Source organism: Vanacampus margaritifer, chromosome 14 (genome assembly GCF_051991255.1).
Source record: "Vanacampus margaritifer isolate UIUO_Vmar chromosome 14, RoL_Vmar_1.0, whole genome shotgun sequence".
NCBI classification, from domain to species: Eukaryota; Metazoa; Chordata; class Actinopteri; order Syngnathiformes; family Syngnathidae; genus Vanacampus; species Vanacampus margaritifer.
Genome location: NC_135445.1, coordinates 8,310,374 through 8,337,440, shown reverse-complemented (window position 1 = coordinate 8,337,440; position 27,067 = coordinate 8,310,374). Strand labels below are relative to the sequence as shown.

The 27,067-nt window shown below is 37.2% G+C and overlaps 2 protein-coding genes across 7 annotated transcripts in view; both read right to left on the bottom strand.

The window, feature by feature from the left end:
* Positions 1-15,895, bottom strand: part of cntfr (ciliary neurotrophic factor receptor) — a 358,577-nt gene extending 342,682 nt beyond the window's left edge. The window contains exon 1 of the mRNA XM_077586331.1: positions 15,878-15,895. The gene's annotated coding sequence lies outside the window, so the exon portion shown is untranslated. The remainder of the gene's footprint in view (positions 1-15,877) is intronic.
* Positions 15,896-16,087: 192 nt separating this feature from the next.
* Positions 16,088-27,067, bottom strand: part of galt (galactose-1-phosphate uridylyltransferase) — a 30,651-nt gene continuing 19,671 nt past the window's right edge. For 5 of the 6 annotated variants that reach the window (XM_077586323.1, XM_077586327.1, XM_077586326.1 and 2 more), the window contains 2 exons: positions 25,884-26,038; positions 23,778-25,642 (listed from right to left, as the gene is read on the bottom strand). In XM_077586323.1, the coding sequence (XP_077442449.1) occupies positions 25,577-25,642; positions 25,884-26,038 (221 nt within the window). In that variant the 3' untranslated portion in view covers positions 23,778-25,576. Of the gene's footprint in view, positions 16,121-16,187; positions 16,303-23,777; positions 25,643-25,883; positions 26,039-27,067 lie in introns of those variants that run through there. The other variant, XR_013296703.1, reaches the window with a different exon arrangement.

Below are 27,067 nucleotides of genomic sequence, written 5' to 3'. Positions count from 1 at the left end.
GTATTGAGGGAATTCTAGTCGCACCGCAGCAGACACGTCCATGTCAAAATTTTGCAGTAATACATTTCATTATAACGCATCTATTTGTGGAGACTGGGGTCAAGTTGTATTTTACAATTTTAAAAATGTGCAGAATTACGCAAAATACTTTGCTTTTTACTTTTAGATTAGATAGCTCTTAATATCAAAAGAAAAATGCACTAAGCTGTCACCAACGTCTTACAAATGCAGTTATGCCATCTAGTGGCAGAATAAAATGACCTCAACACAAATCCATATTACACTCGTTCAGTAAATCTTTTAATTGTAACTCAATTTTAGGAATTATTATGAAATTACTGTATTAATGACTAAAAGATGCAGCCATATTTCTATTAGTTTAACATTTATTTCCTTTTTTATGTTAACAAGAGTATGAAAACCTAGGGATTATTTTTTTTTTGAACAGATATAAAATTTGTGATTAATCGTGAGTTAACTATGGAAGTCATGCAATTAATTACGATTAAAAAAAAATATCACCTGACACCCCTAGTCATTTTATGCCATTCAGTTAGACCTAAATACTACAGGAAATCTCTTTAACCCTCAAAAATTGATTAGTTATTCAGTTTAGACGCAGGATGTTTTAAGGTGAGAGCATTTATGGATACGAACAAAGTACATACGACAACTTTTATGTCACCATGCCAAAATAGAGATGCCCTTCACCTCGCACCAACCGCGCATGGCCTCCCATGTTTGTAACCGCTTGATGAAGTTACCTTGAGGATGACATTGTTGTGCTGCCAGCGCCGCTCTCCCCTCGCAATGGGCCGACGGGTGTTTGCAGGCTATTCTCTCTGCACAATACAACACCCTGTTAGTCTATTTACTCTCTCCTCCATCCCATACAGCCAAACCTATACTGCTGTAATGACTCAATTTCCCCCACCGCAATGGCTGCCCTTTAGGAATCAATAAAGTTAATCTTATGTTGCCTTACTTTATCTTGCTTTGGATCGCACGCGCATTAAGGTCTGCCATATGGGGGGCTCAAGAGAAGTTGTCCGGTTGCTTAAAAAAAAAAATGTCACAGGCTTAGCTCTTATCTGGTGACACATCTATATACGGCAATGCCATTGCTCACTGTTGGACATAAGAATGGGATGAAAACATCGCTAATATTGGATCACTTATTGCTATTTATGTAAAAAATACAGCAAAAATACTGTATTTTTGCAACTTTGGTATAACATAAGTAACCCACCAATAATGTCATTTCATTCGCAAAACAAGGTGTGTCAGAAAGTTCCTGTATCGCTGTCACAAAAGATATGAAACAATATTTTAAAAACTCAATTTACAAGCGCCAAATCCTGGAAAGATTCTTCCAGCAGTTCCCCTTGATTACCCCGTGAGCTTGCTCAGGGCATTGTGAGCAGGCGTAGTGTCATGCTGAAACATACATGAGTTGTCCTGCCACAACTATCGCCTCTTCTTATGCACTGAATGTGGTAAATGGCGCAGGTTGCTGGTTAGGGCTGCGCAATTAATCGAAATTCAATTACAATTTCAATTATTACACTCCACAATTACAAGATCAGCATAATCGTTTAAAAAAAAAAAAAAAGATAATTCATTCAAATTTTTGAGTTGTTAAATTTATGCATTCACACTTTTTTTTAATTTTAAAATAACTAATTAAATAAAATTTTGTTTCATCAAAGGAACTTGCGTAATTATAGTGTTTCAAAGGATTTTATTTGTCTTAATTTTTTTTTTTTACGTTTAAACATTTTCTCGTTTTGTACCCAAAAATAAATGATCGTCCTACTGCACAGTGCACAAGCTGCAGTCCAACTTTCAAGTTTTTGCCAACATAAATAAATAAATATATATTATTACAAATATATATTATTATAAATCCTGATTGGTCCAAAATGAACTTACATAATTAGTGTTTCTCTTCTTTTTTTTTAACTGGTCCTAATATTTTTAAATCTTTACCGTCGTACCGTTTATCGGACCAAAAAATAAATAACCGTTTGAATAATCGTGATTTCAATTATTGCCAAAATAATCGTAATCATTATTTTTTCCATAATCGAACAGCCGTAGTGCTGGTTGATCGTCTAACCCTGACAATACCCTTCTCATTGAAGAACGCAATCAACATGACTTTGGCTTTAGACTTTGACTGTCTTCTGGAGAGCTCAGTATTGTTCATTCGGTAATTTTACCGATTTGACATGTCTCCAGAAGAAGAAAAAAGAAAAAGAAAAAAAATACTTTGACCGTCTTGCTTTCTTCGACCTCGGTGATATTGGACTCCTCCAATTAGATTGAAAGGGCAAAAAAAAAAAATGTTTTTTTTTGTGACACCAGACCTGGCACCTTTCTGATCTCATATCATGGATCCTCCAAAGTCTGTCCTTCGATTCAGGTCCTCCAATTGTAAAGTATTCATTTCAATAATAAGAAGACGTTGAATGCTAGCTTCCTATCATTCATACAATTACTGTACTCATCACCATGACAGTAAGGTTAATTTAAAATAAGGAAAATACAGTTAATGGGGGTGTGTTAAAGAGATTTAGTACAGTATGTCAATTTTTGTTTCAATAATTGGGTCACCACTGTCTCATTTGTTTAAATTTTACTTTTACATTTCTTCCCAGTAGGATCACTGTCCTCATACATTCTTGTTACACTGCCGCATTTCCTTGCCTGATCCATCAGAGTAATACGTCAGGAAGGCTAATTAACCTCACACCAAGCGCGTGCACGTGTCAACCTATCAGCAAGATTACTGTCTTTTGGATTATAACGCGGTACAGAGGCGCCTCACTTAGGTCAGTCGAACTTTGGCCCGCCGTCTTTGCGCGGAGCGGAACAACCGAATCTCCAACCTCCAGCCTCCCGAGCTAAGTCAGAGGCTGCACCCCCCCCCCCACCACCCCACCCCTTCATTTGCCTTGTGAGCTGACAAAGGGCTACTGGCCTGGAGCTTTAACAGCCTTAATGAGGAGAAGGCCTTGTTAGCCCTGCGTGCATAATAAAAGACAAGTCCAAGCTACGCGTAGTCATAATTAGCCTTTTGTACTTTGCTTGATACCACAATAATTTTGTGTGAGGAGTAACGCAAAACATTAGAAGCGACAGTGCAACGCTGCTTGACACATCATCAACACAACACACAATAACAACATCCTCGAACAGCAATATAATTACGAGGCTGCATCTGTACATAGAACAAAGGCCAGCAAGACGAGTCATGAAAGGAAACTACTTAAGTCATTTAAATGGAGTCGAATTATGCTCTGGTAGAACAACCGTCATGGAGTCTGAAATATAAGATTTAACATTATTGTTATTTAAAGGGAAGTCAACCCAAATTATTTTCGTTTTTGGGGAAAATAATATGTTCTATGCAAGCAACCCCACTAGACAAAATATGGTATTCTGGTTAATATTGCGAATATGAGTTAAAATCCGCCCGGGGATTCAAACTTGGGCTAGGATATCAAATTAGGGTTTCAAACAAGGGTTAGGGTTCAAAATTAGGGTTTCATATTAGGGTTTCAAACTAGGGCTAAGGTTTTAAATTAGGGTTTCAAACTAGGAATAGGGTTTCAAATTAGGGTTTTAAACTAGGGCTAGGGTTTCATATTAGGATTTAAAACTAGGGCTAAGGTTTCAAATTAGGGTTTCAAACAAGGGCTAGGGTTTCAAATTAGGGTTTAAAACTAGGGCTAGGGTTTAAAACTAGGGCTAGGGTTTCAAATTAGGGTTTTAAAGTAGGGCTAGGGTTTCAAATTAGGGTTTCAAACTAGGGCTAGGGTTTCAAATTAGGGTTTAAAACTAGGGCTAGGGTTTCAAATTAGGGTTTCAAACTAGTGCTAGGGTTTCAAATTAGGGTTTCAAACTAGGGCTAGGGTTCCAAATTAGGTTTCAAACTGGGGTTAGGGTTTCAAATTAGGGTTTCAAACTGGGGCTAGGGTTTCAAATTAGGGTTTAAAACTAGGGTTAGGGTTTGAAATTAGGGTTTCAAACAAGGGCTAGGATCTCAAATTAGGGTTTCAAACTAGGACTAGGATTTCAAATTAGGGTTTCAAACTAGGGCTAAGGTTCCAAATTAGGGTTTCAAACTGGGGTTAGGGTTTCAAATTAGGGTTTCAAACTGGGGCTAGGGTTTCAAATTAGGGTTTCAAACTAGGGCTAGGGTTTCAAATTAGGGTTTCAAACTAGGGTTAGGGTTTGAAATTAGGGTTTCAAACAAGGGCTAGGATCTCAAATTAGGGTTTCAAACTAGGACTAGGATTTCAAATTAGGGTTTCAAACTAGGGCTAGGGTTTCAAATTAGGGTTTCAAACTAGGGTTAGGGTTTGAAATTAGGGTTTCAAACAAGGGCTAGGATCTCAAATTAGGGTTTCAAATTAGGACTAGGATTTCAAATTAGGGTTTCAAACTAGGGCTAGGGTTTCATATTAGAGTTTAAAACTAGGGCTAAGGTTTCAAATTAGGGTTTCAAACAAGGGCTAGGGTTTCAAATTAGGGTTTAAAACTAGGGCTTGGGTTTCAAATTAGGGTTTTAAACTAGGGCTAGGGTTCCAAATTAGGGTTTCAAACTGGGGCTAAGGTTTCAAATTAGGGTTTCAAACTGGGGCTAGGGTTTCAAATTAGGGTTTCAAACTAGGGCTAGGGTTTCAAATTAGGGTTTAAAACTAGGGTTAGGGTTTCAAATTAGGGTTTCAAACAAGGGCTAGGATCTCAAATTAGTGTTTCAAACTAGGACTAGGATTTCAAATTAGGGTTTCAAACTAGTGCTAGGGTTTAAAATTAGGGTTTTAAACTAGGGCTAGGGTTCCAAATTAGGGTTTCAAACTGGGGTTAGGGTTTCAAATTAGGGTTTCAAACTGGGGCTAGGGTTTCAAATTAGGGTTTAAAACTAGGGTTAGGGTTTGAAATTAGGGTTTCAAACAAGGGCTAGGATCTCAAATTAGGGTTTCAAACTAGGACTAGGATTTCAAATTAGGGTTTCAAACTAGGGCTAGGGTTTCATATTAGGGTTTAAAACTAGGGCTAAGGTTTCAAATTAGGGTTTCAAACAAGGGCTAGGGTTTCAAATTAGGGTTTAAAACTAGGGCTTGGGTTTCAAATTAGGGTTTAAAACTAGGGCTAGGGTTTAAAACTGGGGATAGAGTTTCATAATAAGGTAACAAACTAGGGCTAGGGTTTCAAATTAAACAATTCTTTTTTTAGAGTGTAATTTGCAGATTTTTGTTTATTGTGGGGGTTTTGTTTTTAGTCCTAAATTGGTTCAACAATTCCCTTTGAGTGTAGAAGTTGACTTTTTTGACGGTGGGGTATTTCCGCATGGTTGGACAACTTTCTGAGTTTCCGAACGGTCTGAGTAAAGCAGTGCGCTCGGAGTGTATTTCTGAACTCACCCACGATGAGGGAACAGGGATTTTGGGGAGGCAAGCTCTAATGTTCATCATGATTTTGTTTTTTTGGAAAACAGTTTTCCTCTAAAAAATAAAACTTTGACTGTTCTCTCATCAGATTGCTTTCCTTTCAACTGTGGCTGTTATCCGTTGTATATTTTTGTTTTTGTTGCAACATTGATTAAAGTTGCCCCAAAACCTCCCGAGTCATTTTCATTTCTATTTTACTGTCATCCAAGATAAGGTGTATATACCCGCACTTGTGATGCAGGTGAACATCACGCTCCTTAAAATGCCTGTCATCATTTCAAGGCGATGGCAATAAATCACAGAGTAAAAAGAGGCAGTAATGGGCTCCCTATGGTAATCATAGGGTGAACCTTTCCTGTAAATAAGCTTATAAATCCTTCATATTTAGAAGAGGGGATATAAGCAATCAAATCCCCCTCCCACTCCATCAGATGTGTGCAAATGGACTTTTTCATTTGACATTGCCAACAACTAGCTATATCAGAGAATAACGTCTTATTTGTGGTGAGGACATTCTATTTTTTTTCCCCCGTTTTAGTCATTTACAGATGGTGGATGATCCTAAAGTGATTGTGTTGTTGACAGTTTACAGCTTTGAATGCTGAAACAACAGTGGAGGGGGGGGGGTCTTTTTGGGTGCATTTATTTTCACAGAAAGCGAGCAAGGCCCATGTTTGCAAAAATTTTGCTCTGCCAAATTGTTCTAGAGTAAACCACAGAGAAGTCACCAGAGGATATAGTGGTAATTGAGCAGCAATGTTGAGCATTAATGTGAACAAAACAATCTGAACAGTGATATGTGGATTTTAGTGACATTTGGGTTTTTTTGGAGTGGGGGGGTGCCACTGCAAAGCTACTACTACTACTACTACTACTACTACTGTAGTTTTATTGAGGGTATGTGCCATATGAGGTGAAGAGGAAAGTAAAAATTCAGTCTGCATTCATCCTTTTTTGAACCGACACCCCACAGAGCTTCAAAAAAAAACCCCACAACCGGTGAATAGTAACCGGCAAATGCTATTTTAGCCAACTGTCATTTTCACACCGCAAATGGAGGGCGTGTTGGCTCTCATAGCCTACCGTATTATCTTCACTGACAATACAAATGGATGGAATTTAAAATGGAAGCACCTGCTGGCAACTGTGTGACTGAGACAACTACAATGGTGAGAGCAAGGATAACGTTACACACCCGTGGGCGTTTTTACAGGAACTGGTCTCATACGCTGTGAAAGACTTTCCTTCAAGCTGAAGTGTCTTTTATACATACACCTAACAAATATTGGCATATAAACACACCCCATCCAACCTGAACCTTGTTAAGGAATACTGTTAATAGTATGATGGCTAAGCTAACGCATGCTAGCTAACGTTGCTCATTAGCTAACACGCATATCTTAAGACTACACCACTGAAGCAAATTTAAAAAACATCTCATACGTTGTGAAAGACTTTTCTTCAAGCTGAAGTGTCTTTTATATATTCACCTAACGTGTCAAATATTGGCATATAAACACCCCCCCCCCCCACCCCCCATCCAACCTGAACCTTGTTAAGGCATACTGTTAATAGTGTGATGGCCGAGCTAACGCATGCTAGCTAACGTTGCTCATTAGCTAACGCCACTGAAGCAAATTAAACAAACATCTCATATGTTGTGAAAGACTTTTCTTCAAGCTGAAGTGTCTTTTATATATTCACCTAACGTGTCAAATATTGGCATATAAACACCCCTCCCCCCACCCCCATCCAACCTGAACCTTGTTAAGGCATACTGTTAATAGTGTGATGGCCGAGCTAACGCATGCTAGCTAACGTTGCTCATTAGCTAACACGCATATCTTAAGACTACACCACTGAAGCAAATTAAACAAACATCTCATATGTTGTGAAAGACTTTTCTTCAAGTTGAAGTGTCTTTTATATATTCACCTAACGTGTCAAATATTGGCATATAAACACCCCCCCCCCCCCCCCATCCAACCTGAACCTTGTTAAGGCATACTGTTAATAGTGTGATGGCTAAGCTAACGCATGCTAGCTAACGTTGCTCATTAGCTAACACGCATATCTTAGACTACGCCACTGAAGCAAATTAAACAAACATCTCATACGTTGTGAAAGACTTTTCTTCAAGCTGAAGTGTCTTTTATATATTCACCTAACGTGTCAAATATTGGCATATAAACACACCCCATCCAACCTGAACCTTGTTAAGGCATACTGTTAATAGTGTGATGGCCGAGCTAACGCATGCTAGCTAACGTTGCTCATTAGCTAACACGCATATCTTAAGACTGCACCACTGAACCAAATTAAACAAACATAAAACTCAAATCGCTCACTTTTTCCCCCTAATATTTTGACTACATTTATGAAGACGTTTTTTTTTTTTAAGTTTTAGTGACAGATAGTTCAAGACGTTTATTTAAGTGGCTTTAATATCTACCAAATGTATTTTCTGATCAGATATTTTTGCGTTTACTCAAGTTTTGCTTTCAAGTAGTAGGTACTAAATAAAAAGCCTCTTCTACCTACCCTTCAATGTAAGAATTAATGCCAATGTACTTCATGGGTTATATTTATAAAAATGGGAGTTTGTAAAAAATAAAATAAAAAAAAATAACAATTACACATAGGCAAAGTTTGTATTTTTGTTTTGTTTTGTAATCTTTAGTCTATTGGCTGAGTTATCCATCAAACACACTAATTGATTAAAAAAAAAAAAAACACCATTAATATTTTCACGGCTAATTAAAAAGCAATTTGCCATCTGTCAATAAAGCACATCTTGGAACACATGCTGACGACGGCACACGCAGCCAAATAAAGTTATGGGCATCCACAACAATGATTCCACCTCTTTGTATGACTTTTTTTTTTTCTTGAGGGACTGAGGGACATGCAATGTGTACAGTCAACAACTTTTATTGTGCACTAACAGTGCCGTCCATCTGTTCTCACAGAATCGGACCATAGTCCTTCACTCACCTGTGACTAAGCCATCTGAATTCTGTATTTAACACAAGACAACAAAAGTATGTCCTGCCGGCAGATTTTTTAACATGATTGTATTAAGTATCATGATTATTGTTTCCCCCGCTGCTTAATAAGACTAGTGGGGAGCATAAGTGGCAGGCGAGCAGTTACGAGCTGCTGAACCTCATCAACGCTTGCCGGTCAGTGGCAGCTTTTGCTCTTTAAAAGCATTAAGATGATTGTCCTCATACTGAGCACAGGAGGGTGGCGCTATCATAAAGCTTTAATGGGTCACATTTGATAGTTGAAAGACTTTCACAAGGGAATTGCTTCGTAAATAAACCTGCCTACTGTGTATTATTAAAATAATTCTCTTTTTATGGTTCAAAATTAAATATAAATCATAGGTCCTTAGAGCTATTTTTAAAATAAACACCTCAGTATGTCAGAGCAGATATGTTTAACAGCCAATACTTAATCATTTCCATCCATTTTACAATCCATCCAACTATTTACATTCTATAAGGATCATTTAGAGTTGTGCCACAGTTGCTGAATCTTGTTTCTTTAACTTTTTCATCATCATTCTTGTCTTCTCTCAGATTTCCTTTGCACCCCGGGCTGACAATTAATCTTTTTTTGGTGCTAATTTGTCACGAGTTCCGTTTATCGACTTCTCATTGTATAGATCAATAATATGTTGTTTATTTAAAGTTTGACTATTGAGGAATGCCAACTTCACTTGAACCGGTGTATGTATCTCAATGCTGATATTATATATTTTTTTCTTTCTAGAAAGCTAATAATAATAGGTCATTTTTAAACCTTGCCTTAAGTGTGAATGAGTTATCATCATATAGAAAAAGCTGACAGGAATCAACTTCACATCATTCCCATACAAACAGTGTTTTACTAATATTTTCTGCAACACACATTATTATTCATGGAATGAACTTGTTTATAACAGTAGACTGGAAATAGTTTGGCATTTGTATGCATAGAGAATGTTGTCTCCTGGTTGTGGTCCAAGAGAAGTCTGTTGACATTCGTCTCTGAAATCCCAAGACTGAGAATTATTAAAAATTCCAAAAATATAATAACCCTGCTAGACATCAAGTTTTTTTTTGTTTTTGTTGTTGTTTTGTTTTGGTGTTGTTGTGTTTTTTTTTTTTTTTTGGGGGGGGGGGCAGTCAATCGTAAGCTTGAAGTCATTCTGAGTTCTAATGAATTCAATTAAGACAAAGTGCCGGCTGACAAAGGCTTGACAAAAGTTGCTTTACTCCGGGGTGCAAATGTTTCAATTTTGCTTGTCTTTGAGAAAGTCTCGCACAAGAACATTACACTGGGATCCCATTATTTACAAATTAATTAGCCTCTTTTCAGCGTGTCCTTTGTATAAAACGGTATAAGTTTAGTGAGCGTTTAACACAATTACCTCGAAGTTTCAGATCTGTGGGAATAAACAATTATTCTCTCTGACCGATGATGTCCTTTGTTCGTGCGCCATTAATTCGCAGCGGTGCGCAGGAGGTTGGAGTCTCCGCTCGCTTTATTTCATAACTGAAGCGGTGCCAAAACACAAGCTGGCAGGAAGGATGTGTAAAGGAGAAATAAACACGGGGGGGAATATGTAGGTGTTTGCATTTCTTGACTCAATGACAATAATTCAAGGTTGTTTTCAAGCCCGCTGTCTTATTCTGCTCATTAAGAAGAGCTGCGGCGAGATGTGGGAGGACATTGTATTTATTGAAAGCAAATCAGTATTTAATGAATAATTGGATATTGTTTGGTGGTGTTGTTTTCAAGCTGATAAGCACTTAAATATGCCATCTAATTTGAAGTAAATATTCTTAGGTTTTGTTCTTCTGATTTTGCAACCTCAGCACAAATTTGCTCTATTCCTGATAAGCAGCACCATGGACAGCTCCTCTGTAAGCATTTCTCAAATTTGAAACAGAACAGAAATGAATTTTATCAGATGGGAGAAAATCCTATATCCAGCTGAGGAATATAAAACCAGTCGATATTTTGTAATCATGGGATTTCAGAATCTTGGCCTGAAACAATTTGCTGGCACAAATGACTCCAATCTTCTGCCTATTGCTTATTTGAACAGAATACCTGATCTGTTGTGTTAAATCTTTACAGACAACCTTATATTCAATGCCCAAGTCATCTGAGGCCAATCTGTCCAAAACAATACCAGACGGAAGCAAATGCTGGGAGGGAGGAGACGTTGAAATAATAAGAAAGCAGAGGTGATGGCGAAGGTTAAGTTGTGGACAACATAACAGACACAGACCTGAAAAAATATATGTTGGAAAGAAAAATTGAGCATTTCAAAAAGATCCCGTGAAAATGCAGTTGATTTGATAGATTCACACAATAATTCCAAGACATCAAATATGATGGTTGACTGCAGTTTTTCATTGTCAGAGAGGTTTGGAAATGTCATTCATCGAAGATTTCCCAATGATATGTATACTACCCTTGTTACGACAATTAACTCCTTCAATGATAACACCTGTTGATGATTCTTGCACTCTAATTTATCGTGGAAATGACTCAAAGGTGTAAAACATAAAAATACATTATGTTGTAAAACAAAATGCTGCCCCCCACTTGCCTGCTATATAAGAAACAGTTACTTAAACTAGCATGCTAACATTCGCGAGCTAACACGCTAATCGCTAGCTCAATGCTAATCGCTCATTATCCCCTATGATTGCCTCAGGACATGGAGCCGCAGTCAACAGTCAGCAACCTAGCAAGATGCTAAACAGGAAGTGCCTGTTACAACAACACCCGGTTTCCCTTTAACAAAACAACGTAACTTACTCTTACAAAATAAGGCAGCTCTGTAACTATAGAAACACAAATAACAATATATGACTTTATCAAACTTTTAAACCATTTCAAAAATAATTCCGGACGTTTTTTTTAGCGTTGGCTATGTATTTTGAATTTGTCCGAGCGTTTCTGTAAATTCCATTCCTTGCTGTTGTTCAGAAAGTGCTGGATGTTTAGAGTAAATGTTTACTGTCTCATTTGCTATAAAAACTGTTAACTGGAGGCCCATTTTGGAAAAAACGAATGGCGGTTATGGCAGCCAAGTCAGGAACAGCTGGAACATAAAAATAGATGGCACCCATATTTATAAAGTGCGCCATGACAAAACTATTTTAGACTGCTCACCTTCATAGGGGGCTTTTATGGCTGCTGACAACTTGAATTAACTTTGGTAACTTGCTGTCACACGAGCCATTACATTGATTTGAGACGAAGTAGGGGAGGGCTGTGCTAAAATACTGTATACATACAAACGTACAGTGAATGACCATTTTTCATGAAACCTTCTACAAGCGGCAGTGTATGCACAACAGAGTGAAATGTGTGTGCGTAGAAGACTGATGTGGCAGACCCATCACTCTGTCATCACCGGTCACTCCTTAACAAGCTTGGAGACCCTTTACAACCTAGCAGCTGTCATTTACTGTCACCCACTTAACAAGCCCAGAATGGGCACGCCCATGCACTGTCACTCTAGTCTAAACACACCAACTTTTCCAACACAACACACAATTGAACGTACCTATGGTTGATGGCATCATTTTTTATCTGCATTTTTCTTTTTCTTTTTTTTTTTCTCAGGAGAGCTCAGTATTGTTCATTCGATTTGACTTCATCATTGCTCTCCTTTTTTTAAAAAAAAAACAAACAAATAAATTAAAAAAATTTAATAAATGTTTTTTTTTTTTTTTTTAAATATATATACATATATATATACATATACACACACATATATATATATATATATTTTTTTTTTGTATGTGGGTGAGTATGTGTATGTGCGTGTGTGTGTGTGTGTGTGTGTGCGTGCGTGCATGCGAGCGTGTGTGTATTCATCAGTTCACCTAAAGCCCATTAAAAAAAATCCCATACTAATAATATAATATAATAATAAATTGCCAAATGCAGAAACATCAATGTAAGTTATCACGATGTAGTGGCTCTCGCTAACAGACAGAATTAAGTAACCGGAATTAGGTTAAAAAATTCTATATACGTAGACCATGTTTCTATAAATTTTGATATTTGGTTTTTATTTGAGGCAGATATTTTTTCCATTAAAATGTGATTTATGTGATTTATTTATTTTTATCTGCATTTTTCTTCAGACAGCAGTTAAGGGCTTATCCCATTTGTCATTGCACAACCGTAATTTCAGTTAGAACGCTCTCTGTCGGCTTTCTACCACGTCTCTACTTCTGTCCTCGACTCCTCGCAGGTCTTTCTAGACAATTGTGCCAGGAAAGACTTCAGTCCCTGGCAAAGGAACCACTGTAGTAAACATCTTTAAAATAGTGACAGGTAACATGACCTATGATCTTAGCTAGCACAAACATTGTGTCTCGGTTATCTTTCTGTATGATTACTGTTTTGCCAGCAGTTAATCCGAGACAACCTCAATTCGCACCGTCGCCGGGTGAAAAGTGAACCCAGACAGCCTGAACAGAAGTCAGGTGAGTGAACAATCACATCAGCGAGTTGCTGTAAAATAATAATTCACAACCCGTAGAGGCAAGAAGGTGTGATTTAGCCTTTTGAGTTCTGATGTCAGCTATTATTAAAAATTGTATATATTCTGTTTGCTGAGAACAATATTTCTTAAAATTTAGAAGAACATCGGTCAATAATTGGGACTGAGAGCGCTAATAAGGCTCATATGGACCTGCCCAATCCCTATGTAGTTCCATTACAATAAAGGGACAAAACTTCGATGTATGCAATATGTACACTCTGTTTGTTTGTGTTTTGTTTGGTTTGGTTTTAGTTTTCAAGTCTCCCTGTTAGTAGTTGGGTTTCCATCTACCCATTTTTATTTGAATTTTCAAGAAATGTGAAAATAAAACTGAATGGAAACACTAGAAATTCGAAAAAGGGCCCAAAATCCGCCACAATGTTTTTACGCTAAAACATCAACTTTTAGGGCTTTATTTTCGTAAACGGACGCCCGTGTAAAAACGAACGCATCTAAATTTTCAGTTTACAGTGTTTGTGAATTTGGTAGACCGTGCAACACCCCCGGCGCATCTGGCAATTTGGTGACAAAAGGTAGACTTTAGACTTGCTAAAACCAGGTCTAAGTGGTAACACAGGTGATGTAATGTGACGTAACTAGACAATCGAAATTGCCAAAACCATCCAAAGAATTTTCTTAGAAGTTTAGTTGCATATTTCAGGACGAGTCTATGAATTTTCCCGTACAACATAATCTGCCTCTTCCATGCCCTATCAAGAGATTTTGTGTTGAGTTTTGATTTTGGCTTGTAACTAACCCTCACAGTGGGATAGTAACAGTCAGCTCAGAGCAGCATAAACAGCTGCTGGAAAGGTTTGGCACTTTAAGGCTTGTCATCTTTCAGTCTGGGCCACAGACAGCGGCATGTGATTAACTCAACAGTAACCTCTGTTAGATGGGGAAATTGTTCAGATGACATGCGCACGGTGGCTCTTTTCACGCTGTGGCAATGTCTCCCGAGAAGGGGGGCATCACAAAAGGACTACGGTATGCTGTGCGTTTCGGTGTTTTTACATTCCGCCTGCTGCAGAAACACAATCTCGAAAGGTTGAAAAATACACAATTACCAAGTTGACCAACGTACATCTCAGGTTGTTCCCGCAGGCTGGCTCCCACACCCCCCAAAATGCCAAATCCTTTGTAAAATATGAAAATGAAAAATAAAACCTTCAGCAAGAAGGATCACTACATGTCCAATCCTGATTCCATGCATATTTCACATACTTAAAGAGAGAAGCGCAGAGGCAGAACCCCCATTGCTCAGTGGCGCATGATGTTGAACACTTTAGGGAGAAAAGTGGTTTATTCTGAGCTGTCTAAGCGTACTCTAGGACAAAGGAAACGTCAAAGCTGGCACACCCTCGTTTAGCACTGTGATTGAAGGCAGATGGATGACGAGGCGTCTGTATATTCATCAGAAGTGACGTTTATCCTTGAAAACCATCTCCTCGGCAAACGGTCTTGTAAATAAAATCCTCAGCTTCCAAAGCCATCATGGAGTTGTTGTCTGGGAGTGTGTCCTCGCCCAAAATGAAATGACTTTTAAAACTCATTTGTAAAAAATACAAATAAGTTAAATGATAACAGTGACAATCATTTTTTTAGAGATTCATGTTGCATATGGATTGATAGGAACGCTATATAAAAACACATTAGAAGTGACACCACAATATAATAAAAATAAATACTGAGCTCTCCATAATACTGAGCTCTCCATAAAAAAATAAAAAAATAAATAATAATAATAATAAAAATAAATATATATATATTTTTTTAAATTAAAAAAGAGAGAGCAATAATGACGACATGTCAAATCGGTAAAATTACCGAATGAACAATACTGAGCACTCCAGAAAAAAAAAAGAAAAAGAAAAAAGAAGTGACATGGCAGCAAAATAATTGAAAACTTCTGAATGCAAAGGAATGAAAGCAACAGCAAATTACAAACTCAATTTGAGCGTGCGAAAACTTGTCAAAAGGGATTTTCTATGTTCAATTTAAATTCTTTTCAACTTGAGTATTACGATTTATAATCCTGAGTTGATTGGTTAATCTTATAAAAGATAAAGATTGTTTGAAATTCATGAAGAAAAAAACTCAAATTTATCATTTTTGCTAGCTACCTATCTAAAATAAGTCTCACCTGTGCCAATCTACTGCCAAAAACGAGAATATGCTTGTCAGGAGTTCTACACTTTGCCTCCCTTTCCTCCATTCAAACCAAGACTAGAAGACATCCAACTTAGAAACAATAAAAGAGAGAAAATAAAACACTCTTTCTGAGCATAAGTTTTGTCCTCTGTTGTCAAGAACAAGTTCTGGAAAACATGTCTCTAAATAAAGACAAAAAAACAACAACAACAAAAACAAACCGCCATAATGTAGCTGCCAAAACTGTTGTTCAATTGTTGAAACAAGCAAAGTATCCTGGCAGAACATTAAATGGGACAATGTCACAGATTTTTGTGGCAATACTTCCAAGAGCTAAAATCTGAATCAAAGAGCTGAACCAAGGGACAGACCAAACACATTTTGGCAAAGAGAAAACTTTCCTGCATGCGAAACTTAAGTTGTTCTCCGCTCAATAACTCATCAACAAGCAAATGACAAACTATTACCATGCATGTTTTCTTTGATTCTCATTGTATGCAAAACAAACACGTGACATGTTTGATTATAATTATGTCCGATTTGAACAATTAAATACAAATATTCAAGTGTAATATTGAACTTTCTTATGATGGAAAATGAAGAGTCCGATAAAGGTCATTGATATTAATATCTCAGCTTAGACAGCTCACCCTGTGACATAAAGCACCTGGTCACTGTTGTTCCCGAGCATTTTTCACCTCACCTTCTGTCAGGTCGTTCCGTGGCTCTCTTGGCTCCCCCGCTGGCTTCCTGTCTGGCAGACTTCTGGCTGCCAGGCTGGATCCAACTGGTTCTCAACCTGAGCACGGCTGCTGTCGGACCAGGTGGCTGTTAACTGGCTGTCTGTCAGCTGAGCCATCACCTTGCTGGCTGGCCGAGTGGCGTGATCCCGGCTGTTGGCGCGTTGTGGTTTGTTCTCGTGGAGCGAGTGCAGATATGCAGCTCGCTGGAAATTAAATCGTCAACATATGACCTTGAAATAGATCAATTGCAATTATCCTGAGCTATCCTACCTCCGGTCCTTCATGATGACTTTTTGTTTCCTCTAGAAGACAAATCCCAAAATTCTTGTTTCTGTAATTGCTTGTCCCCAATGTCGCTGGGGGCCCACACACTTTTAGTTCAAGCCTTTGCAAAACAATACAACAACATGTATGAGAAGATGCCAGCCTGTGTATGGTAAAAAAAAAGCGAAAAAGGTAAAAATGCACAAAGAATCCACACAAAGATAGCTAGCTACGCAGCCAGCTAGCTAGCTATGGATCTAGCTATCTCGCTAGCTAACTACCTAGCTTTGTGTGAATTCTTTGTGTTTTTATCTTTTCATTTTTGCCATGCAAGCTAGCTAGCTATGTATCTAGCTAGCTACTTATCTTTGTGTGGTTTATTTGTGTTTTTATCTTTTCGTTTTTGCGATGCAAGCTAGCTAACTAGCTAGAGATATATGGCTACAAAGTTAGCGATAGATAGATAGATAGATAGATAGATAGATAGATAGATAGATAGATAGATAGATAGATAGATAGATAGATAGATAGATAGATAGATAGATAGATAGATAGATAGATAGATAGATAGATAGATAGATAGATAGATAGAGATACTTAGCTAGCAAGTTAGCTAGATAACAATCCAGATAGCTACATAGCTAGAGAGATTGACAGATAATGAAATGTCTACAATTATGAGTCTAGAACATGAAGTGTGTCATATTACGAAGCCTGACCTATGAGAGGGACAATACTGCCAAAGCGGATCCACACTATGCATTGTACAAAATACCGTTAGTCGACTATAGTCAAATTGTCGACTTTACTACTCCACAATGTCGTTTAAAGCTTGAAATTGTGTAGAAACTGATCCCGTTTTTGGCTTGAGCATGAGGCAGAACCGCGACAAATGAGTGCGCTGAATGCGATTAGTCAGTGACCTTAATTGATTGAAATTGTCTTCTATTTCTGAATGTGCTGCTGTGGTAATTGAGGAAGAACCAGTGAACGGGTAAAAGACAGGCTCAAGCAGGATTTTGAAAAACTTTTCGGCTCTGTACTGGAAATGGTACATATTGCACTAGGGTGGCCAGACGTCCGGATTTAGGCCGGGCAGTCCTATTTTTCAGTGTCCTGCGTCCTGCGCAACCCTAACACTGGTTTGTCCTCCTTTTAAAGAAAATGAGCCGTGGTTGATTTTATGTGACCCAACATCAGCCCCACCCTGTTTGTCACAACTGGTCTGTATTGGGCAAGAGTGGCTTCAGTTAAAAATCTCATATATCATTGGTTCAATAAATGTAAACAAATCTCCAAGTGACTTAATGGGTTAAAGACATGGTACTGTAAACTAAATAAATTGTCAAAAAGAAGTTTGACTTTTTATTGATATTTTTTACCATTTAGTGCACAAACATGATCCATAAAACATGCAAAACTTGTTGATGAAAATACACCGCGAGTCTTGATATACAGTGTTCCCTCGTTTTCCGCTGGGGTTAAGTTCCAAAAAATACTCGCAATAAATGAAATCCGCCAAGTAGTTATGGCTTTGTTTTACATTTATTATAAATGTTTTAAGGCTCTAAAACCCCTCACCACACAGTTTACACACTTTTCTCATCGAGGCACATTTACATTTTCTCACATTTCTCTCGTTTAACCCCTGGGCGTTATTTGACCATTTTTTGGCTTTTTGTTGGTTCTGACCAAGCCATTTCAAAATAAAATAACGCCCAGGGGTTAAACATTCTCAATGTTCAAAGCTTCATAAATTTCATAATAATAATTTATTTTTTTATTTATAATATATATTACTGTAAAAAAAATGTATTGCACCCAAAAAAAATTGGGCGAAACAGCGAGGCCGTGAAAAGTGAACTGCGTTATAGCGAGGGAACACTTATTTTCTTAAATAATAATAATCTTATGTCCTCCTTTTTGACCTTATGAAAGTGGCAACCCTATATTGCGCTCAAGCATCACCATAGGTAAATTGTAAACAAATCTCAGCAGTACACAGAGGTGTGACGTCCTTCTTTTGTGGAGGTCAGAGCCACGGGGAGCCAAACTAAATTTACATTTGGGAATTAAAGTATAATCAGATTGTCCTCGTGGAATTGTGTTTCATCCAATCCATGTCCTGAGCTGCTATGATAAATCACATTCTACGAGACAATAAAAAGGAAAAACCCAGACGGAGTGAGCCGGGAGATAACATCCACTAACAGTGGGGGATGGCTCAGGTTAACAAGTGTTGTTCAACAGCTCTTCAACAAACAGGATTAAAGACTATTGTTGGATCTTTGCTGCACCCTGGAGACTTAAAGGCAGATTCCTAAAGTCCAAAGGCATTCAATCTTTCTTTTATCTTGATCTGACCGCGATTGAATTTATCACTTGTTACTTGTGATAAAAAACGCGTCGGTAGCAAATATTACGTGCTGTGTTTTTGTACACATCTGACAGTGGTTAAGGACATATCAAGCCTCGCCTCCCGAATAAACCGTTTCTCTTCCTCCAAAGTAAAACACTATCTAGCAAAATATATAGTACATTGCTATTATTTGGAAGTAACACTGATTGCTCTATTGCGAGGATCACCAACCTTTTTGAAATTCAGAGCTACTTTTTGCATACCGATTCATGCGATGCGTTACCAGTTTGATACACACGTGTGAAATAACAAATTTGCTCAACTTAACGCTAATATTGTAATCATGCTACTTTATTAAAAATATTAATTTATGTGAAAACTGATCATGTCTGATGGTTTCTCGCCATAATTAGAAAACAGGTAAACAACACTTTGATTCTATAAAGCACGCCAGTGTCCACATTGTCAATGATCACTTCGACAACATTCCTAGAAAATCACAATGGGTGCGCATTCTGATGCGACGCCACTCTTGGCAGAATGTGCTTATGTCAAAAAATGTCGCAAGTGTAGGAGCAGCAAGGTGACGACTGCAGCGTAACTTGCACCATGCAGCATGCTAACATGCTAAAATGCTAGCTGCTAAAGTGAAGTTGCGCAACAGAAAGGCTGTCAATTCCTTTTTAAATTAATGCATTATGACACTTAAACAATAATTTATTTAAATATGTTTTATTTGTTTGTTTGAAATTGCTCACTTGATAACAATTAGAATTTAAGAAAAAAAAGTTGATGATCGAACTAGTCGTTCATTACTAAAGGAAATGCGTTTTGCAAGCAAAAATACATTGTATCCGATTATTTGATAAAATTTTGAGTATGAATGGATACTCGATAACTAAAATATTCAATAGCTGCATGTATGCATGGTGTTTGCATAGTGACAGTCTTATTATTTTTTTTATTTTTTTATTTTATTTTTTTAATACAAGCAGTCTTTGTTCATATTCATTTTGGTACTGCACAGCTCCTGGACACAAATGTGAATTTTGTGTCTGCAGGTCGCCTTGAATTAAAGTGAAGCTTTCAGGCAGAGCAGAGTCATGCCTTCCCTTGAAAATTACATGAATTAAATTTAGATGGATACCGCTCGGTGTGGCAAGGTTCTACATGAATTATTGGAGAGGTGGACTGTGCAGTTGTTTTAATCGTGTTTGTGATTAGTGTGCATTTTTATGCATATGAGAGGCCTCATTGAGTGCTAATAAAAAAACGTTAACGTCATGATTACCGACAATGTTGTGGGAACTACATTTGGATGTTGTTGTTTTTTTCTTTCTTTTTTTCCCCAGGAGAGCTCAGTATTTTTCATTCGATTTGACATCATCATTGCTCTCCTTTTTAAAAAAAAAAAAAAATGTTTTTTTTTTTTTAAATATATATACATATATACACACACATATATATATATATATATTTTTTTTTTTTGTATGTGGGTGAGCATGTGCATGTGCGTACGTGCGTGTGCGTGCGTGTGTGTATTCATCAGTTCACCTAAAGCCCATTAAAAAAAAATCCCATACTAATAATATAATATAATAATAAATTGCCAAATGCAGAAACATCAATGTAAGTTATCACGATGTAGTGGCTCTCGCTAACAGACAGAATTAAGTAACCGGAATTAGGTTAAAATATTCTATATACGTAGACCATATTTCTATGAATTTTGATATTTGTTTTTTATTTGAGGCAGATATTTTTTCCATTAAAATGTGATTTATGAGGAGGTTAGACCATTGGTCGATATTCAGAGTTTGTTTATTTTTCCAGTTAACAAGAATTGTTTTTTTAGCGATAGTAAGGGTTACAAGTGTAGATTGAAATTGTTTATGTGGTAAGTCAGTTGTTGTTAGGTCACCTAGCAAACACAAGTTTGGAGATAAAGGTATCCTACAGTCCAAAATAGCGGAAAGTTTTTCTAAGACTTTAGTCCAGAAATACATAACCGGAGTACATAACCATAAAGCATTAACATAAGTGTCTGTAGTGTTTTGTAAGCATTGGAGACAAATGTCGGAGTCTGAAAGTCCCATTTTCTTCATCATATATTGAGTAATGTATGTTCTGTGAATAATTTTATATTGGATAAGTTGTAAATTTGTGTGTTTTGTCATTTTAAATGCGTTTTCACAAACTTGGTCAGGTTCCGGTGCTATAGACAAGTCTGTCTCCCATTTCGAGATGGGTAAAGACATTTTATCAGTATACGAAAGTAACTTATATATTTTTGAAAGTTTTTTTGTTGTTGTCGGAGAAAGCTTGTTAATATCTTTAGCTAAAACAGGCGGTTGGAGAGTTGTTTTTGAAGCTTTTGACATATCATGTTCAACATTTCAATAAAAAGCAAATAGGGCAACGGAAATTGCTTCTGATCTTTAAATATAGAAAACACCCTTGGTCGTCTTGGTTATTTCTTCTTGCAAGAATGAGAAAAAGTCAACAGGTGTACAATCTGAGACCCCCTGCAAATTCCCCGTCGATTCACAGTCAGCTCACTATTCAATACGCAAGCAGGACATGATGGGGCAAGCTCAATAGTGACACCCGTCTAAGCATTGGCATGTATTGCTTCAATTCTCTGTTTTGTTTATTCTCCATCAGTCCCTCAATGAATGGAGAGGCCCCCACCCCAGACTATCTCAATCTAATTATTGATTAATTTACTCAACCGAACGCAGTGCTTGCAGAACCACAAGTCACATAAAAAGGTCAAACCCCAAAATACAAGTTCAGTATGAGTTTAATTTGTTGCTAGTAAATTCATTTACTCATCTTTACTTTATCAATTTTACCTACTGAAATTAAATGTCAAAAACTACCAGTTTGCATGTGTTTTCATTTTAGTCAACACAAAAGCACACACTGGGAAGAAACCTTTTGCCTACTCAGTTTTGTGGTAAAAGATCGTGTGGCTATTTTGCTTGCAGGACAGTAATTCATTTCAAAATCCTAACAAAGCACACCACACTCATTCTGTCTGTTCCGCCGCTTCTCTCGTCTGCCACGCTAGCCCTCGTCCCTCATCCTTGTCTACAGGCTGTGCCAAATGATGTGACAGATGAGCACAGGCTACGGTGGCTCACGTTTCTCCTATAATTGGAGTTTACAGAGCCGTCGCCTCCGGGAGACACCTACAATGTCTCGTGCTCTATCGACGAGGTGAGGTGAAATCAGAGGTGAAATTTGATTGATAGTGAGCATGATTGTGTGAAAGATACAAGAAGCAAAAGGGCAGAATAACAAACACAAATGTTAGATTCAATTATCCATCCATCCACTCATTTATTCATTTATTCTTGGACTGGTTGTGAGTCAATCGTGGCCAGTGATGCTAGTAACGCCTTACTCAAAAATACATTTTTTTTGCCTTACTTCTCTCAGTGACGTAATCAGATTACAGTTACTTTGCAAATTTTATGCAAAAAAACCCCGGCACAAACTGTAATGTTTACAGCTTGAAGAGAAGCATTCCGGTGTGTTTTTTTTTTTGGGGGGGGGAGTGATGTCACATATGTGCCATGTCGAGTTTACGACCACATCAAAAATATTGCAGAAAAAAAAGAAATTTGTGATTTGTGATGGAAATCCAGTCATTATTTTGAGTGTGTCAGCAAAAGAAAATATGAAGGTTATGTTGCAAACTCTGTGTTGTTGACAGTGTTATCTAGCTTGAAAAAATCCTACCAGTACATTTTTAAAAAAAATGGATCGCAGAACATTCAAGCTTAAAGACCCAGAAGGCTTTGTGACTGTATGAGGTCCCTCATATGTAATTATTATATTTATAAACAATTGAAATTCTAAATGTTAAGTTTTGCCATGACAATATTAACAATCGTATCTTTCAGGTCAAAACAGACTGCCTTAAAAAAAATAGTTATTATTAATTATCATGAAAGACTATTTTTCTAAACAATAAAAAACGAGGAGCATGTTTATGTTTAAGAAAGACCAAACAAAAAAATAATGATGTCAAACCCAAAAATATTTTTAATTAAAAAAGAAACTTAAATGCTACTGTTAAAAATGCACTTCCATTTTTTTTTTTATGTCTCCAGAAGAAAAAAAAAATGCATTTCCAATTAAGGATTGGCAGAACCCGTTGTCAATTTTGTGTAAAGCAGGCTTGTTGGCATCTGTTGAATGTAAATAATCAACCTTACTTTGCTTATTTTAAAATCAAGTACTTTTAAAGTCAAGTTATCTGTAAAAAAATATATCTGTAAAGTAATAAAGTTTCCTGAATTTGGTTATCTTAAAATCAAGTAATCAGTACAGTAACTACCGCTAACTCAAGTAATCTGCAAAGCAATCGAATTACTCTTTCAAGGTAACCGTGGCAATAATGTTAATGGGGCACATACCGTATTGACAAAAAAAAAACATTCACACGATAGCCTGTGATAGTCTCGAGTCAATTATAGACATTTAGTAGGAATCAATCCCTTGCCAGAACGTCAGCTACAAAATGTTCGTTTCAAGTTTATTGTGGAACTGCAAAATTGTACCGGTTGCTTGTCAGTGTTCTGCAATTTGTAACTCCATTTTGTAACTTCATAAATGACGTTCCAAATCATGTAACCTGAATGAATCTGCTTGCCGTAATTTAACCTAACATGAGCTGGGAGAACAACCCTCCACTGTTTCTGAAAAAGCAAAGTAGCAAGGATTTTGGTAAATATATTTCTCACGCGCCTTTTGTGCACGCACACGCAGACGCACGCACACGTCTCGAAGGAATGATGGAATAGATGAGGGATCCGTAAGCCTAAAGGACTAAATAAATATTGACTTGAAAGAATGAGGTCTGTCGCAGTACATAAAAGGCAACACACTTTTTCCCACAAAGATCCATGTCCGCAAAGCGTCACAGTTCAAGCCTATATACTCGAACAAAAACCTGGAATCGCAGTTAATATTTATAAGGAGTACAAGACTGAGCTTTGCAATAATAGCAGTATGTGTGTTTACGGCATTCCCGAGTGTCATTGCTAGTGCACTTTACTGGAAATTCCGCCAACCATATAGTTCTGAATATTTAGTTGCCTTAAAAAAAATCAGTTTTTTTAAACTACAGCTCTAGTTCTCACTGTGAAGTAAACAACTTTAAAAGGTTTGGACCTTGATGAGATGAGTTGGAACAACAGATGATGAAATCAAGACAGACTTTGGAGTTGATGATAAAAACTGATGACTGTTTTAATCAAATACGCACAGAAGGCTGGGTAAGCCAGAATTGAGCCAAGAGTCCCCCGCTTCATCAATGTTTATTTACTTTGAGGCAAAAAAGCAGCAAAAAAAAAAAAGCAGGTCAGATAATGTGACGCAACTCAAAGAAACAAGTCCGTTTCATTTTCGTTTCATTTTATCCGGCAAAAAAAATGTATTAACCGACTAGATCGCAATTTAGCTAGATTGATTAAAAAGAGGTTTTGAAGATATGATCATGGGAACAAATTGGTTTTATATTTGTGCATGAACACATTTGAAGAAAGTCTGTACACTCAACTATTTCTTGTAATACACGTATTAGCCACCTCAAAAATTAATGGTCGGTGCATGTGCCAAATGTGACCAGTGTTTTGTTTTTGTATGATATTTTGAATTACAAAATTGAAAGACATTGTTTCAATAGTTGCATTTGATAGTTTACAATTTTGTGACATTCACTTGAGGTGCGTCAGTCAGAAAACAGATTGATTTGTTACAATGTACATGGTATTTTTTTATTCCTATCAAATATCTAGAATCCAAATACTGAATATGAGTTAAAAAAAACAAACTTTTGTTGTTACATAATGCGTTAATTAGGCTATAAATAACACAAGATAAGAATTAAGCATCATTTTATTATTAAAATAAGATGGCAACATTTTTTTTTAACCCCATCAAAGAATGACATGGTCCATCTGTCTGTATCTTGAGCACAAAAGTTTACCCACCCCGGTCTAAAACCTTGGTCCTGGTCGGCCTTACTTTTTGAGTAACAGTGCCCTCTGTTGTTGCTAAGATGTGTGTGCGAGTAGGACTAAAACGTTTCCAAAACTCAATCACAATGTACTATACCTTAATGTACATAAAGGGATAATGATAAGTTGACACAACTTTATCTTGATCAAACGGTACGAATTTGATCCATTTATTTATTTATTTCTTCAATCACATCTTGTTCACATTCTCATCTGTTTAGGAAGCCGGGAGTTGTCAAGGGGAACCCACCCAAGCATTTTTAGCCGAGTGCCTTCTGACCAATTGGCTTTCACACTAACCACGCCAAAAAGCTGAAATACTCATAATGAAGTCAATGTCATGGCATGTCATGTTGTTTTCTATGGCATGCAAAGTGTCCCATATGTTTTCTGGGATATCAAAAACACAATCCATGATAGCACAAAAATGGATGGACTTTCCTATTTTCCCTTTCCCTTTTTTTTTTTTTTTTTCATTATACGTCATTATTATTTCTCCCATTGAAAACTATTCAAATATCAATTTTCTGTACCACTTGTGCTCATTTTAGTTATGGGGTAGTTTCATCCTATCCCAGCTAGACTGGTTGGCAGCCAATTGCTTTGTATGAAACAAGTCCAAAATTTCATTTATTCAGAGACTGCAAGCAGCCAAATAATTTATTTAAGAATGACATTACAATTTGGGTGTCATTACTTTCAAATTAGGGTCACCAAAAAGAGTGCAGTGTTACATTTTAGCTAAATGAGATTTCATAATTACTTCAAAAGGACCCCTGTCAGCTTTTTTGGATAGGACAAAAATCAAGTCATGAGTGTTAGTGTAAAAAAAAAAAAAAGGGAGAAAAAAAGAGAGCAATGATGATGACATGTCAAGTCGAATGAACAATACTGAGCTCTCCAGAAAAAAAGAAAAGAAAAAAAAAGTCATGAGTGTTAGTGTTGAATATTCACATTTTTTGGTTTTAGTTTGTTATTCGGGCGACATTTTTCTCATTTTTTTCTCATTTTTCTTCTCCACCTCTGCTTTTATAGTGCTCCTCTGGCAGATTCCGTAACTTCTCTGCAGCCTACAAAAATATATATAATAAAGTAAGGCAACTTCAGGGATAGGCAGTCAAATCCAAGTCGAGACTTTCAAGGCCTCGGAGTCGAGACAAATACTCTGCTTTTATCCACACACACGAAAAAAAAAAAAAAAATTAAAAATGTCTCAGTGTCTGAAATGTACATTAACAAACCATAAATAGGTTCCAGTAGTAAATGAAGCTGTGTAAACCCCCCCGCAAGAGTGCTACTTTTCTAAATCACCTGTTCCGGAGTGAGGTCCCTCTGCTCCGTTGCAAGCATCTCATAGCCAACCATGAACTTCTTCACTGTGGCTGAGCGCAGCAGAGGAGGGTAGTAGTGAGCGTGCAGCTGCCAGTGCGAGTTGTCTTCCTTTAAGTAAGGGCCAGTAGGGGCTCCTGAGGAAAGAAAACAGGAGATGAAAGATGAAGGATTTGTTAAACTCTTTTAATTAAATGCTTTTTCCTCAAAGCTCACATTTCATTCATCTATTATTATTATTCATCATTAGTGAGCTTTTGTGCAAAGCAACAAAACAAATGAATAGGAGAATATATTGACTTGTTTTACTCTTCGATGCTGCAAAACACTTGCCCACGCAAAAAGAATGACCAAGGGTGACTGGCTCGAAGGCTAATTAAGAATATGCATCACCATGGGAAAACAAGATCATTCATCTCCCTTGCCATTCACACAGAATGAACAAAGCACTTTTGCCCATTAAATCATTTCGACAGCTGACCAGACATCAACAGCTTTCATCTGTTATCTTACAAAAAAAAAGAGCAGTTGTTGACATTTGAACAGAAAAAAAAGGATTAGAATGTATCGAAAGTGTGGTTTTTTTTTTTAGGGAGAAACCTTTAAGTAATGTGTGACGACAGACGTACTCTGATAGTGTTCAATTCCAAACCTACTGAAATATGTACATTTATAGCTTTCAAAACAGTGGTTCTTAACCTGGGTTCGGTCTAACCCCAGGAGTTCGGTGAGTCAGTCTCGGGGGTTTCAGAAGAAAAAAAGTGGCTGGACAAATATGTGCCATATGAATTTGCAGGTATAACGTATGGTGTTCCACAGGGTTCAATTCTGGGGCCTCTGCTGTTTTCATTGTATCTTGTGCCAGATACGGTTCCATCTTAAAAAAACAGTTGTGGTTGTTTTAAAGAGCTCGATAAATATAGTTGAGTTGAATTGAGTTGAGTGATGGAAGTCAGCATCCTGACTGCATGACTTGGGTAACAACTCAGCACAACTAGCTATCTAGCAAAAGTAAATCAACTGCATGGGGACAGGGGAATAAAAGTCAAAAATACAGAAAAATAGCATCACACTCAGCAGGCAGCTGTCCAAATAGCTTTAATGTGACATGTGATAATGTTTCGGCACAGCCTTCCATCAGTTCACTAGTGCTTGAGCCAGAGTTA